Source organism: Piliocolobus tephrosceles, chromosome 1 (genome assembly GCF_002776525.5).
Source record: "Piliocolobus tephrosceles isolate RC106 chromosome 1, ASM277652v3, whole genome shotgun sequence".
Classification (NCBI taxonomy): Eukaryota; Metazoa; Chordata; class Mammalia; order Primates; family Cercopithecidae; genus Piliocolobus; species Piliocolobus tephrosceles.
In genome coordinates, this window is record NC_045434.1 from 7,714,078 (window position 1) to 7,730,768 (window position 16,691).

The 16,691-nt window shown below is 41.3% G+C and overlaps 1 protein-coding gene across 18 annotated transcripts in view; it reads left to right on the forward strand.

Annotated features, from left to right (window-relative positions):
- Positions 1-16,691, forward strand: part of RGS7 (regulator of G protein signaling 7) — a 581,407-nt gene that overhangs the window by 514,625 nt on the left and 50,091 nt on the right. For 17 of the 18 annotated variants that reach the window (XM_023216275.1, XM_023216276.1, XM_023216273.1 and 14 more), the window contains one exon: positions 13,896-13,970. The exons of the other annotated variant lie outside the window; for it this stretch is intronic. In XM_023216275.1, the coding sequence (XP_023072043.1) occupies positions 13,896-13,970 (75 nt within the window). The remainder of the gene's footprint in view (positions 1-13,895; positions 13,971-16,691) is intronic. 18 annotated transcript variants of the gene reach the window in all.

A 16,691-nucleotide genomic window follows, 5' to 3' on the forward strand; every position in this document is an offset into this window, starting at 1 on the left:
GAAACCGCTTTAAACAAAGTTATAAAGGCAGGGACAGAGAGGCTTGCTCTATTCTCATCTTGACTTCTCTAAAACTGAGGCTTTCTAAGTTCCCAGTGTCTTCCTGCTTTTTAATTACTTAACCCCCATCAAATCTGGAAGCAATCTGCTATCAGCCATTTACACTTATCAACCGATGGGCTAATTACATTGCACAGGAAAAGAACATTTGAGCTAAAATGTTCTGCACTAGAAATGTTTCTTTTAAGGCTAACCGAAGAATTGGAGTATTTGTTTCCTGTTAAATAAATGTATGATAATAATGAGAGGTGATGACCAGTTAGCCAAGAGGTTAAGCTACAGGGGCGAACATTCTCAAGCACACACAAATGCGCACACACACACACAGACACACACACCAGCAAACAGAAAATAAAACTCATTTTGTATTTTTAATAGTCGAGTAGTGTTCAAAAAGTCTTTCACATTCATTCATTCAGTAAACATTCATTGAGCACCTACTAGGTACCAGGAAATTTCAGACTCCGGTGACAGATACTAAACAAGACATATAAAGTCCCTGCATTTGAGGAGTTTACCCCTCAGTGGTGAAAGACACAGAAAACAAACAAGTGTAATGTGCAAAAACCCTCCAGGTGGAGGTAAGTGGTGTGATAAAAATATTAGCAAGGTGATGTGATCAAGAGGGACTACACAGTATTTGGAGAAAAAAGTAGCACCTAGCACAGAGAAATGGCCCGGTACAGAAAGAAGGCCAGTGAGGCTGGAGTGAAGTGAGCAAGAACAGAGAGGTGCCAAGTGTAGCACCTTGGCCGGACACGGTGGCTCACACCTGTAATCCCAGCACTCCGGGAGACCAAGGCAGGCAGATCATGAGGTCAGGAGTTCGAGACCAGCCTGACCAACAGAGTGAAACCCTATCTCTACTAAAAATACAAAAATTAGCTGGGCATGGTGGCACATTCCTGTAGTCCCACCTACTCAGGAGGCTGAGGCAGGAGAATTGCTTGAACTCGGGAGATGGAGGTTGCAGTGTGCCGAGTTTGCACCACAGCACTCCAGCCTGGGCGACAGTGTGAGACGCCATCTAAAATAAAGTATAACACCTCATAGAACATGGCAAGCTGTTTTGTCTTTTATCCTAAGTGTGATGAGAGCCCTTGGGGGTTTGAAGAGCAGAGCGATGTGATGTTGCTATGGTTTAAAAAGATGACTCTGGCTACTGTGTAGAGAATAACTTGGGGAAAGGGAGGAGAAAGCAAGAAAGGAATTAGAACAAATAAGAAGACTGTTGTGATAGTCCAGGTGGGAGATAATGGCAGCTTGGAGCAGGGTAGTAACAGTGAGGGTAGAGAGAAGCCAGTAGATTTGAGGTATATTTGGAAGTAAAGTTTGCAAGATACGCTGATGTCAAGTGAGGGAAGTAAGAGGAAAAGAGGGCTCAATGATGCCTCCTTGATGATGGCTTCAGCCTCTTGATGGATGGTTGGTGGCACTCACTTAAAGACAGAAAACCAAGAAAAGAATAGGTAGGAGGGGAGAGAAACTAAGTTCTGGCTTGGACACTTTATCCTTTTTGGGAAACTAAACCAAAATTAGCACTGAATCTGGCAGGCTTTTTCCAAAAGAATCTGGGTGTAGACAAGAGAGTGCATCATTGTTCACTCAGGATCTGGGGAGATGCAACCCAAGAATGCTGCCCTTCACCTCAGTTAGCTTCCCTCCCCAGCCCTCAGAGCACACAACAAATATCTAGCTCTCAATATGCCACCCTCTTTCTTAGAACTCCAGATAAACATTTGATGTCATCTACTTCTGACCCCCTTCAATTGGCTTCTATGATATTTATGTACTGATAAGTTTTCCTAAGTATGTCATGAGAACTTGTCCAGATTTTATTTTTTACAGTTTTTCGACTTTTTCTTACCTCTTATATCCCCAAGTCTATTTCTATCCAAAACTCAGCCAAGACATAAACTCAAAAAGTCTCAACCGAAGTAGTTGTTTAAACTCTCACACTCTAACTTGTGTGCATCGGTTCATTTGCTAAAATGTGAGACCCCTGTGGCAAAGGAGCATTTGTATAGTTTCCTGATCCACATCAGACCAAGCAACGAATTAGAGAATAATGAGAAGGGCTGGAGTCAAGGATGCTGAGAGCAGCAAAAAGTGACATCTAACCGGGATAAGGCAGAGGAACTAAAAATGGCATAAAATCACCTAAAAGCTCAAAAGGCATTAGGAGTTGGGATCATCTAGCCTTACAGGTGTTGCTGTCTTAAAGATAGCAAAATAACATTGTCCTCAAATAATCATGACCTCGAATCATCAAGGAAAGACGGTTGTTTTGGATATGATTACGTAAGAATATGAGGATGCATGGGAATTATTTTAAAAGATTTTTTTTTCCCTAGCAGTGAAAATAAAATAAAGTTTTGGCTCTTAGCAATAAATATGAAATCTAGAAAAGAACTTTATGTAAAACTCTCTTTTCTAACACTACTAAATCTTTTTCTCTTTTTGGAAATCAAGTTGAATGCAACAGAGTATATCTTTGAAATTAATCTTCTTTACAGAGATTTTGCTAAACCGAGGTGTGTGTGTCATGGCCTTTCTCTGTATGTGTGTCCTGTAAAGGGAGGGCTCTGATCTGAACATTTGTGTCCTCCCCAGATCCATGTGTTGAAATCCTAACCTCCAAGGTGGTGGTATTAGGAGGTAGGATCTTTGGAAGGTGATTAGGTCATGAAGGTTCTTTCCTCCTGAATGGGATTAGTGCCCTTATCGAAGAAGCCGAGAGAGCACTATTATGTCTTCCATCATGTGAGGAAACGGCAAGAAGGAACCTTCTGTAAACTGAAAGGTGACCCTCACCCAACCCAGAATCTTTCACTGCCATGATCTTGAACTTCCCAGCCTCCGGAACTGTGAGAACTAAATGTCTATTGTTTATAAGCCACCTGGTTTATGGTATTTTGTTACAGAAGTCTGAAGAGACTAAGACCGGGAGGTATACCCCTTTTCTATTTAGGAACATATGATTTAGGAGCCCCCATGTCCTTTGTAATTCAAAGCTATTGAATTCAAGGCCACTGTTGTAATTCAAAGTTAATTCCAATATGTGATAATTTTCACAAACTCATTTCCTCGTTGTCCCATTGCTATCTGCTGTAAAAATTATTATAAGGCTTTGAACTTACTGTGAGTTACTTATGCTGTAGGAAATTTTATTTGGTTCTCTTTAGCCTTTACAGCATACCATTTAAGTCACTAGTACTAACAATAGCACCATGCAAAAAAATAAAGATTGTTTTCTCCAGTTCAGTAGCTAGTTCATTTTCCTACTTTTTGCCACCTCACTTTTACACTGGGGAAATTTATGTTGTCACCAGAGACATAGTCTAGATTTCATGTCTTACTTTCTGCATTCAAGAAACATATTAAGGGTTAAAGTAAAAATGTTTAAGGTGTTTGATGACCCATTTAAGCCCATAGACCAGGAACCCAAAAATTCTGTGTTGCTACTCACCCTCCCACCAATGGAATACCAGAGGAACAGTATAATGCGAATCAAAATGCCACTTCAATTATGGGTGTAAAAGAACCCAATATGCCAACCCAGGACATAGGACAAGTTGGAGCACACATGTTCAGTCTCAAACCCAAGAGGGACTTTTTTCTCAACCAGTTGAAAATCTTTGCATGTCCTCACACTGCAGCCAGATTTTTGCAGGGACATAATCATAGAAAGGGAAGGAGATCAATTTCCCATGTGCGCACAGCAGGCCAGGTGTCACAGAAAAGTGTCCATGCACACTTGCCTCAGGCCTTTTGTTTCTTCCTGCAGGAGCCCCTATTTTAAAGATAATTATGGCAACTTAGCTTCTACCCCAGTGATTTTTTAAATTTCAAAGCAGTTCTAGCTGGGAGCATTTTAAGTATTTCAAAGCTGAACATTAAACATGGGTAATCCCAGTGACCACAAAGAAGCTATAGGCAAATGTACTGGTTAGAGTCCTCTTGGTTGCTCTTCGAGAATGGTACCTGCAGGGCAATTCCTAGTCTATAAAAAGGGAATATCATTGAAGGATGCACAGAGAGTTCCTAGATGTGAGGCTGAAGTGATCTGATTTCAACTAGAGCAGATGAACAGAATATGGGAGGACTACAGAAGAAGAATTTAGGAAAGTGTAGCAGAGACTCTGAGTAATGAGAGACAGCGCCACCAAATTCTCAGGAATTGATCATCATGTTTTAATGTTGCAGATTCAGTGATATGTTCATACCACCAATGATAATGCAAAAATGCAATGGCACAAAAGGACAGGCCAAGGGCAGATGATTCCACAGGCATTTGTGTTGGAAGTGCTCTGATTGGTGATCTTCATAGCGACTGCATAAAGAGGTGCATTCCATTTGGAGACTTCAGCAAATACAAACATTGTATGTAAATACAACCCAGGAATCGGTTTTGGATTCCTCTCTTCTCTTCACAGGCTTCCCCATCTCAGCAGATGGCATGGGAGTCATCCTTGATATTCTGTTTTCTTCAGCATGCCCACAGTCACAACCCATCAGCAAGTTTTGTTGATTATACCTTCAAAATGCATCCCAGATGCAACCACTTCACATCATCTCTAGTGCTGACATGCAAATCCACGTCGCCATCATCTCTTGCCTGGATAACTGCAGTAACCTTCAAACTGGGCCCCTTGCTTCTGCGTCGTCCTGTTCCCACCCTGATAATCCACTCTCAAAGTACTCAATATTCTTGAATGAGTTGTTTGTTTGGTTGGTTGGTTTTTAATCAGTTTTATTTTTTTAGAGCAGTTTTGGTTCACAGCAAAATTGAGTGGAAAGTGCTGAATCCCCCAGCAACCTCCCCCACTGCTCACAGCCGCCCCCATTATCAACACCCCCCCACCAGAGTGGTACCTTAGTTATAATCAATTAACCGATACTGATATATCATTATCACCTGCACTCTGTAGTGTAGCGTTCACTCTTGATGTTGTACAGTCTATGGTTTTGACAAATGCATAATGACATGTATTCACTGTTGTAGTATCATATAAAATAACTTCACTACCCTAAAATTTCTCGTGCTGGGCCTATTTATACCCAACCCTTGGCAACCACTGATCTGGAAAAGGCAAAACTATTTGTCTCCATCGTTTTGCCTTTTCCAGAATGTCATATGGTTGGAATCGTATAATCTGTAGCTTTTTCAGATTGGCTTCTTTCACTTAGTAATATGCATGTAAGTTTCCTCCATGTCTTTCTGCGGCTTAATAGCTCATTTCTTTTTAATGCTGAATAATATTCCATTGTCTGGATGTACCACAGTTTATACATTCACCTACTAAAGGACATCTTGGTTGCTTTAAAGTTTTGGCAATTGTGAAGGAAAAGCTGCTAGAAACATCCATTACAGGTTTTTGTGTGAACATAAGTTTTCGACTCAATTTGGGTAAATGCCCATGAGGATGATTGCTGGATCGAATGGTTAGAGTGTTTTGTAAGAAACTGCCAAACTGTCTTGCAAAGTGGCTCGACCATTTCGCGCTCCCACTGGCAATGAATGAGAATCTCTGTGGCTGCACACCCTTGCCAGCAGTCGGTGTTGTCAGTGTTCTGGATTTTGGCACTTCTAATAGGTGTGTAGTGGTGTCTCATTGTTATTTCAATTTGCATTTTCCCAATGACATACAGCGTGGAGCATCTTTGTACAAATGTGTTTGCCATCTGTATGTTTTCTTTAGTGAGGTGTCTGTTCAGATCATTTGTCCTTATGTTAATGGGGTTGTGGTATTTTCTTATTGTTGAGTTTTAAGAGTTCTTTACTTATTTTGGATAATAACCTTGCATATTTTTTTTCAACTTTGTGGCCTGTCTTCTCATTCTCTTGACAGTATCTTTCACAGAACAGAAGTTTTTAATTTTAATGAAATCCAAGTTATCAATTATTTCTTTCATGGATTGTGCCTTCGATGTTATATCTAAAAAGTAATGGCCCAACTCAAGGTCACATTCTCCTGTTATTTTCTAAAAATTTTATAATTTAGCATTTTACATTTAGGTTTATGATTCATTTTGAGTTTGTGTGTGTGTGTGTGTGTGTAGAGTGTAAGGTCTGAATGAGTTTTTAAAAATAAATCATATGAAGTCACTCTCTTGTTTAAAACTTTCCAGTGGCTTCCAATTATGTTTAGAATTAAGCCAAAGTTGGGCCGGTCGTGGTGGTTCACGCCTGTAATCTCAGCACTTTGGGAGGCTGAGGCAGGCGGATCACGAGATCAGGAGATCGAGACCATCCTGGCTAACACGGTGAAACCCCATCTCTACTAAAAATACGAAAAATTAGCCAGGCATGGTGGTGGGCACCTGTAGTCCCAGCTGCTCAGGAGGCTGAGGCAGGAGAATGGCGTGAACCTCGGGAGGCGGAGCTAGCAGTGAGCTGAGGTCATGCCACTGCACTCCAGCCTGGGTGGTAGAGCAAGACTCCGTCTCAAAAAAACAAAAAACAAAAAAGAAACCTTAAAAAGTAAAAATAAAGAATTAAACCAAAGTGCTTACCACCTTACCATGGTCTGTGATTTCTACTCAACCTGACCACTTTCCACAGCTTCAGGCTGACTTCAGATAATTTCATTTCCTTCTGCCTCTCAGACGTGTGGAGTTCATTCATAGCATACATTGAAGCACGATATCATACCCAAGAATCTGTAGCTAACAAATGAGACCTAATAGCAATTAAATGAGTAAATGTATAGAAAAGAGTGAATGGAAGAAATTTGGAGCAATTTCCTCAAACAACTTTCTTCAGTTTCTGTGTAGGAAGCAGATGGGTCAGAGGGAGGCGGGCTGAAAGAATCAGAGCCTGAATCAACTGACAACTGCCTAAGAAAGTGAAGAAAAGCTTAAACTGGATCTTTAAAAAAAGAATCCTGGCTAGGCTCAGTGGTTCGCGCCTGTAACACCAGAGCTTTGGGAGGCTGAAATGGGAGGACTGCTTGAGGTCAGGAGTTTGAGACCAGCCTGGGCAACATAGCAAGACCCTGTCTCTACTAAAAATTAAAAATAAAATATTAGCCAGGCATGGTGACACTCACCTGTAGTCCCAGCTACTCAGGAGGCTGAGACAAGAGGATCGCTTGAGCCCAGGAAGTGGGGGCTGTAGTGAGCTGTGATTGTACCACTGCATTCCAGCCTGGGCCAAAAAAAAAAGAAAAAAAATCCTGAGATCGAACACTTTAAAATCTATAGTTACTTCATGTAAGTGTACACTTTAAAATCTATAATTACTTCGTGTAAGAATAAGGGATCATTTTTATTGGGGTACTATGGGTCATACATGCAATTTTTAAAACTTGTACTGTATTACAAAGAGGCGACTCTTTTTCATTAATTTACTTCTATTTGAATTAATAATTCTATATACAGATGCTCTTTGACCTACAATGGGGTCATGTCCCAATAAAGACAGTGTAAGCCAAAAATACTATAAGTCAAAAATGCATTTAATACCCTAATAAACTTACAGTAAGGGTGAAAATGTTTAAGTTGAGCCATGGTAAGTCAGGGACCATCTAAATACAGTAGTTCCCCCTTATCTATGGTTGCAGTCTGCGGTTTCAGTTATCCATAGTCAACTGCAGTCCAAAAATATTAAATGGAAAATTCAAGAAACAATGCATAAGTTTGCAATTTCGTGCCATTCTGAGTAGCATGATGAAATCTCATCTATCCCATTTCTGCCCCAGCTGGAACATGAGTCACTCCTTTGTCCAGCACTGTCTATGGTACCCACATGTTAGGCACTTAGTAGCCTTCTAGGTTATCAGATCGACTGTCCTGGTATTGCCGTCACCTTTACTTTACTTCAGAATGACCCCAAAGCCATCATCATCACATGTTTTGGCATATTTTATTATTTTATTCTTAGTTATTCTTGTTTTCTATTTTATTATTAGTTATTGTTGTTAATTTCTTACTGTTCCTAATTTATAAGTTAAACTTTATGATAAGCATGTATATATATATAAGAAAAACAGTATATATAGGTTTTGGTGCTATCTGTGGTTTCAGGCATCGCTTTTGTGGGGATGGGCAGTAGTAAAACATATCCCCCAAGGATAAGGGGGGACTATGCATATTTTAAACCTGAATTTTCCCAGAATCATGATTTTTTTTTAAACTTTCTAAGGTGTACTTGATGTCTTGCTATCAGCTCTGTTTGACGGTGCATTTCTAATCCTCCACTCACCTGTCATTTAGGACACTGTTCTCCCAGGTACACATCAGCTGCAGCGATGGAACTTAAAGACAGCTGTTTTGTATTCCTCTCTCTCACTGTCGCTCTTCGCCACAAGTTTTGCCAACTTGTCCTGAACACAAGTATGCCTTCTGCCATAACTAACAAAAATGTACTATCGCATGAACGGAACTAAATGGCATTTAGATGCTTTTACTTAAAATATCAATAATGAAACCAAAAATTCCAGCTTCTCTTTTGCATCTCATGAGGACACTCACGTAAACGTTATGACAGTAATATTTCTCAGTGATATGCTCCGTTTACTCCCTCAGGAATGGGTTCTACAGTGTTAAATCCTACTTTATAATAAACAACGTTATAATAATGTTATAACCCAGCTTAGTTCGGTTGAAAAGAAATTCATCTTTGAATCACTAGAAATAACACAATTCTCTTCCAGGCTAATGTAAATAGCATTTCATTATTCCTTACATCCTACAATACCATGTGCTTAATACTGTATCCAGCAAATAGTATATATTTGAACATTTTAATGGAATGTCTACTTGGTAACGATAATGTTATTTATATCTTATTGGGAAGATAGATATGTTTAGCTCTGCAGAAACCAATTTTACGAATTTCATGAAGGTCTGGTGCCAGCTAGTGGTACGTATTATATATGCATCAAAAAGATAATTGATTTTTTTTTAAGTAACCAAAGACAACATGGTCTCATCGAGATTGAAAAATTGCTTAAAAACAACGTTTAAAGGAATATTGTTTGCCGTGTTGAGGAGAACCAACGGACTGCGCATAAGAATGGATGTCTGTCTTGGCCGGGCACGTGACTCATGCCTGTAATCCCAGCACTTTGGGAGGCCAAGACGGGTGGATCACCTGAGGTCAGGAGTTCGAGACCAGCCTGGCCAACATGGCAAAACCTTGTCTCTACTAAAAATACAAAAAATTAGCTGGGCGTGGTGGCACCCGCCTGTAATCCCAGCTACTTGGGAGGCTGAGACAAGAGAATCACTTGAACCCAGGAGGCAGAGGTTGCAGTGAGCTGAGATTGTGCTGTTGCACTCCAGCCTGGGCACAAGAGTGAAACTCTGTCTCAGGAAAAAAAAAAAAAAAAAAAAAGAGTGGATGTCTGGAATGTTCTGTTGTCCTATAATGCTCTGTGTCAACTTCCACTTAGTCATTATGCTCCCATATTCTGATTATTCATGTGTCTGTCGTTCTTATTGTATCAGGAAGTTACTGGGATATGGCTCATGCCTTCGTTTCTGTAATTCACTATGTGTCACAAGATCTGACAATTAGATGCAGAAAGAAATATTTATTGAATACATAAGAGAATTCAAGAAAAATTATTGCCATATTTCACTTACCACAGTGCATGACTTCTGAAAGCAGTTATTCAGGGGTTATCAGCACTGAGTCATGACCTTAATTATTCAGAAGTATACCAGACAACTTTGGGCCTCTAAGCTTTTTTAATCTTCAAGAATTTCCTAGTTGACTTAGATATCATAGATCTGTTGAACCATTAGCTGTCCCATGAGGCCTCCTTAGAAATTACAAGGCCTCTGAGACAAGCATCCCAGATCCAGCTTACTATTTTAACCATTTAGTCATTAGTAACAAATTTTGAACTGGCAGATTTTATTTTCCTGGGATGGGAGCCGGGTTATAAAACATATCTTACAGTTCAGTCTCTAATAACATTTACTTTTAAAATCAATGCTTTCTTATTAATTTGCTGATTAGTGGTGTTAATAATTGGCTCAAGTGGGAATGTCAGATGTAAGCTAATGGTTCATTAATCAAATTTAAAAGGCCATCATCTTTTAAACATGAGGATGAAACTTCTAATTTCTTTCAGGACTGACAGTCAGATATGTTCCTCTGGGGAGGGGATCTTTCCACTTTATGCCTTCAATGGTTGACACAATTTCCAGGGCCATTTGTTAATTATTCCCCCTGGTGTGAAGTAAAATTGATTTGGAAGGAGTTTTATGGAAGGAGTTTTAGAGTTCAGATTAGTTCAGCTTCCTCAGATGTATAAAGAAAATACAGTTTCTGTATTTTCTATAACTGACATAGTTTTCTCAGAAACCTATTTGAAGGATAGGTTTCAATGCATGTACTCTGCATGCCACCATATCGAAAGAGTTGGTTTAGATGACTCGGTCATTTGTGGATAAATGATCACACTTTCAGTTTTCTCAGCCTTTCTCTGCTGCTATTCAACATTGGTTTTGGAAGAGAGTTTGGGGTCCGGAGGCTTTGATTTTACAATTTTGTGCAGTGGGGCCTGAGGGCCAAGCACCTGCAGAACATCTTCCAGATCCTTGTCGATTTCTGCTATAGGCAGGTTGGTGTGGGCTACTCCCAGGACAGCTGCAACAGGTACCATCTCATCGCCTGGAACTCACTGCTGAAGTCTGTGTTTCAGACATCTGCTTCCAGCATAAAATCCCTGCACACTGTGGCCTTTGTCCCAATCTCAGGCTCCCATCCACCCACCATTCTTAGATCTGCTGTGCCTTTTACTACTGTGGCATGCAAGAAATTCCAGATGCATTGACTGCCACATGAGAGGGTTGGGAGGCACTGCCTTAAGCTCATCTTTCTTGCTACCACCCATATGATATAAAATTCATGTTGACTCTGATCACATGTGGAGCTTCTTCTATGGGCATGGGACTAACTACTTCACAGGCTACCTCATACTTGTCTGGGATTTTTTATTCCTCCCTGTTAACTCTCCTTCTTCGAGTTTCTTCCACAGAGGAGAAAAAGGAGGCACCTGCTGAGCTCAGTATCTTACCTTTATCTTTCTTTGCCTCCAGGTCATGAAGAAACATGCTTTCCTTTTCCTGGATATTAGATTCTAATTTTTCCCATCCCTTAACATATAGAAAAAAAATCTCCATGACGTATCTTATCATACTTGGCTCTTTAAAAAACAAAGAGAGAGAGAGAGAGACAAAATCTCACCCTATCACTCAGGCTGGAGTGTGGTAGCTCAGTCACAGCTCACTGCAGCCTCAGACTCCTCAAAGCAAGTGATCCTCCCACCTCAGTCTCTCAAACTGCTGAGATTACAGGCATCAACCACTGCACCTGGCACTGTGCCTGGCTCCTGATATGTTGATAGGAGTTTAAAGAATTTTACTGCCTTCCTTTCCGTTATGGTTCAGGCTTAGGGATAGAAGGTTGCAAAGAAATAGAAATTGAATCGAAAATGAAAACTCGATCCTTTAGTGTTTGAAAAACCTTGTCTTTGTTATACCTAGATCAATGGTTGTAAACTCTGGCTGCATATTAAAATCCCAGGGATCTTTTGAAAAAGCAAATGCCTAGACCAACCATAAAAAAAATCAAACCAAAATATCAGATACTCAGCAACCAGATGCTGGGGTAGTTTAGTGCATTGCTCGGTGTCGCTTAGGAAATTAGTCCCACCCAGCTGGGTGGCCTCCTGCACTGCCAAGCCGACCACTGTGCTGAACCAGTGATTTCTATTCCTAAATAGATATGCAAACCAAACTCATAATTTGTTTAATGTTTGTAGTACAGTGTGTGTGTGTGTGTGTGTGTGTGTGTGTGTGTGTGTAGTATATACATATTCTACAAAAAAAGAAAAGAAAAAAAATGTTTTCCTCATTTACTTCCTTATCCATTATAATATTGTGGTGGAGTTTTGGCCCAACAGCTATGCTAGCAGGAGATGGTTCTTTAAGGAAAGTGTCCTCTGTCCTCATTACACAGTGAGCTGATTCCTGTTACTGTAGTGAACAGCTGACTCTGCCAATCACATCAGCTCTGCCTTTTTGCCCTTCCTTCCCAACCCCATCCCAACTCCACAGAAGACTTCCGCATTCTCAGTTTCTCTGGAGTCACTTCTAAGGACATCTAATGCTTTAATTTCTTGCAATCTGTGGGAAGAAACAGAGAAATTGAGCAGAGGCATGCAACTTGATGGTTTGTTTGTTTGTTGTTTGTTTGTTTGTTTTGAGATGGAGTTTCACTCTTGTCGTACAGGCTGGAGTGCAGTGGCTCAATCTCAGCTCACCACAACCTCCGTCTCCTGAGTTCAAGTGATTATCCTGCCTCGGCCTCCAGAGAAGCTGGGACTACAGGCGCCTGCCACCATGTCCGGCTAATTTTTGTATTTTCTGGGCAAAAAGAGATGGGGTTCACCATGTTGGCCAGGCTGGTTTTGAACTCCTGACCTCATGATCCATCCACCTCGACCTCCCAAAGTGCAAGGATTACAGGCATGAGCCACCGCGCCTGGCTGATGTTTTTACTAACACCAGACATCCTTAAATCCTGCACCAAAAGTAAAAGAAACACAGTCCATGCAGCCATTAACTTCTCATCACTTCTAAACAATGTGTGATGTCTAAGCCCTTTCTACATTTAAGCTACCATGTATTTTTGAATCTCCTGTCTTCTCTGTTTCCTGATTTATATTCTTTCCCTTCCCCTCTTCTTCCCCCCTCCTCCCCTCCTCTCCTCCAAATATACAAGAAGCTTGCAGCTATTTGTTTCTGTAAAACAGAACAATAAATCCAACAAGATGAGACTCCTGAGGTTGTCAGGAAACTAACAGCAGGCTGCCGATACTTCTCCGACCCCTCTGTTTTAAAGGGGTTCACTTGCCCTTAAGGAAAAGGAAGGTCGGGAATTTATCAGAAGCATGGCATCTTATTTACCAGTTTCTTTCTCCATCTTTCACATGTTAACCATTGTATATTCTGTCTATGGCAAACAAAGATTCCTAGTTGCTGGGTTTCACAATTCCTGTAAGACAGTTCATTCTGGGAGTTGAGCTGGCTCAACTAAATGCCATTTGAGCTTTCCAACTTGGGAGAAGCAAGCCACCCATCTAATAACAGCCTTTTTTTTTTTTTTTTTTTTTTTTTTTTGCAATGAGTTTCGCTCTTGTCGCCCAGGCTGGAGTGCAATGGTGCGATCTCAGTTCACTGCAACCTCCACCTCCCACGTTCAAGTGATTCTCCTGTCTCAGCCTCCCGAGTATCTGGGATTACAGGTGCTTGCCACCACGCCCGGCTAATTTTTTATATTTTTAGTAGAGAGAGGGTTTCACCACGTTGGCCAGGCTGGTCTCGAACTCCTTACCTCAGGCGATCCACCCACCTCAGCTTCCCAAAGTGCTGGGATTACAGGCATGAGTCACTGCACCTGGCCCAGCCTCGCGTTTTATAAAGAGAGAACTCTGCAAGAGGCTGCCTGCAGATAATCAGCAAGGGGGATCGGCCTGTTTGTCCAGGAACGCCCTCACTCTTTCTGTCAGGTTTGTGGCTATAAATATTGACACCACTTTCACATGTGCAGCCCAAGTATTTCTTTTTCCTGTTTCTCTGGGAGTTATTTGAGGATGGCATCTGAAGGCCTTTAAGTGTGAAGAGTTAAGAAGTACCATGTCTTTTATGACTGGCCACTGCTGATGGGACTGGCTGTGGCCATCCAGAAAACACTTCCCTTAATTTGTGTCATTGTGGCATTTGCTTGGGCTCTGGAGAGTGAGTCATTCATGACTGTCCTGGTCAGAAATTTCATACCCAAAGATTCATTTGTCTCTCTGTTTTTCCATTTCCAGCCTGGCTGTGTAAATACAACTGAAGTGGACATTAAGAAATCATCCAGAATGAGAAACCCCCACAAAACACGGAAGGTAAAACTGACGTTCGTCGTGCTGATCTTGGTGATGGATTGCATTGTTTACAGGATGTCAGCCATGAACACTGTCTTCCCATGTCATGGACTATCTTCCTCACTCTTCCCAGCCTTCCACAGCCCTCCCTTCCTCAAGAATAGCCCCGTCCTGATGCTCAAGCACACCAGGGTCCCAAGACACAGCGGTGGCACTGACTGACTGACAGGAGAGGAACAGGAAGCAGAGGACCCCTGTCCTCTCCCAGAGAAGGGTGTGGCCTTCAGAGCCCAGGAAAGGAGGAAAAGAAGATGGTGGTTTTCTAACGATGATTTCTAGGGAAATCTAAGGATGATTTCCTTAGAAATCATCCTTAGAAAACCTGATACTGATGAGAGAAGGGCATTTTAAAACCCGAGGAAAGGGGGACATCTAGAAGATACTTAATTACAGAAAGAGTGCAGGGACCCCCTCTTAACACTAGAATTTTGTGACACAACCATAAGACAGTGGTTGTATTTCAGTGGTCGTTAACTGAGAGAATATCGGTGTGCAGGGTGCAGGGGAAGCTATTCCGAGTTCAGTGACATTTTAAATAACCCTTCGAAAATGCATAGCGATAGTCTCTACATATTTTTTCAAACAACACGTACAACTAGAAGGGATTTTTATTCATTCCATGAAACATGCTTGATGTACACAAGAATTTCTGGCCTGTAGCAGTCACTTTGAGAACACAGCCTATTCATTGGTCCTGCTAGATTAATACATCCCACAAAGTTCAAGGTCTTCTTTTCTGTGACTATTTCCTTAGTATTTCCTTAGCCATAGTGTTTTCCAGAGTCTGTGTCCCTGCAGTAAGCACCCAATATTTTTTTCTAGTCTTATTTTATGTTGCCTTTTTCTCCCATCCCTAGAAACATATAGCTTCATGTTCAAAGGCCCCAGTATGGTCCAAGTACCTTTCCTTTCTTTTAAGGCAGTTTACCTTGATGTTAGGATAAACAAGCCGAAGCAAAGCACCACAAAACCAACTCAGATGCGGTGCTCACATGTATCTGCCTCTAGGAACTCTCCGAGGGAGAGGCGAAGTCAGACCAAAGCATGCCTGTCTAGTCTGTTTCTCTTGTGGCTGGCCCTACTTAATTGCTTTCATCTTCTGCTCACAGCACATCCTGAGGGCACCAAGAACTATTTTTGCAGAACAAGATTCAAAACTGCTATCAGCTCTCCAAAAAGTGCATTAAGCCACCTCTCTCCACTTTCTGAATAGTGAAATTACTCTTCGAAATACTTTATTGGGTGTCCTGTTTCCCCCAACAGACACTGACCCAGACATGCTGTGATTCAGAAGAGAAAGGACATGAATTGACAAGATAGCACTTAGACACAATAAAGGCATCATTTATACTCTCTTTTCGGCACCATCTTCAGTATTGATCATCTTTCTCGTGTTTCACATGGCACCCTTCTTTCTGAACATTTGAGAAGCATTAGTTTACAATGTTGTTCTTCACATACCGTCAGCCCTCATTTAATGATGAAAAGCCCATGAGGCATTGCAAGGTGAAATATTGTAAAAAAACAGAATCATTGAGATCTAGCTCTCTTTGTCTCGATAACATCTAATTTCTTGTGAATCAATAATGATAGAATGACAGGGCCTCACTCCAGAGCTGTCTGGCGCTAACATTTGCCAGGAGAAAACAAAAGTCCTGAAAAATCTGACAGCAATTAACAGGTATGCCCTTATTTTCCACAGTTGGAGAAAACTGATTTTTCTCACCTTTTGATAAATATAGTTTCTCACAGTCAGAAGTGTTCAGTTTGCTAGAATCTTCACAGATGATAATGTTATTTTACATGGAAGGTTATACGACTCCAAGCCACATACTAATATGTTTTTTTCAGAAGTATCACCACTGATACTTCATATGATATGAAGTATACAACTATGATATGCTCATAGTTGTTTAGGAACTGTAATCATCCACTGAATTAGCAAAATTCAGGAGTCTCTGCTCTATGCCAGACATGTCCTGGGCTTTAGGTACTCTGTAGTAAATGGGACAGTCAGGGCCTTGCTCGCCCTAATTCATGGTCTCATTAAGGGTGCAGGTATTGAGCAAGGAGACAAATGTCTGTACATGGATATAAGTATATGATTTCGTTAAGCTTTACGTAGTCTGCTGGGGCCGCCTTAAAATACCGCAAACGAGGTGGTTTAAAGAGGAGGAATTTGTTACCTCATAGTTACGGAAACTAGAAGTTCAAGATCAGGGTGGCGGCAAGTTCAGTTCCTGTGGAGTGTCTCTTCCTGGCTTGGGGACGGCCGCCTTATTCTCGTGTCCTCAGTGGCTTTTCCGGTGTGTGCGTAGAGACAGAGAGGAAAACAAAACACACCAACAAACTCTGGGTCTCCTCCTCTTCTGAAAAGGACACCAGTTCTATTGTATTAGTTCCCACCCTATAACCCCCTCTAACCTTCATTTCCTCTTCACAGGCCCGATCTCCACATACAGCTGTGTTGGCGGATAGGGCTGCAACGTAAGAATTTGGGGGAGGGGACACAACTCCGCCCGTGACATATGACAAAGGGAATTTAGGTGATTTGTGCTTGTGGTTGCCACTGCATTTTATCAGTGAATACCTTGACAGCAATCAGCAAGCTGTTTCACCATCCTCTGAGGGGTCCACAGCTCTGTGTCTGTGGAGCAGGCGACACTGTGAGATCACAAACCA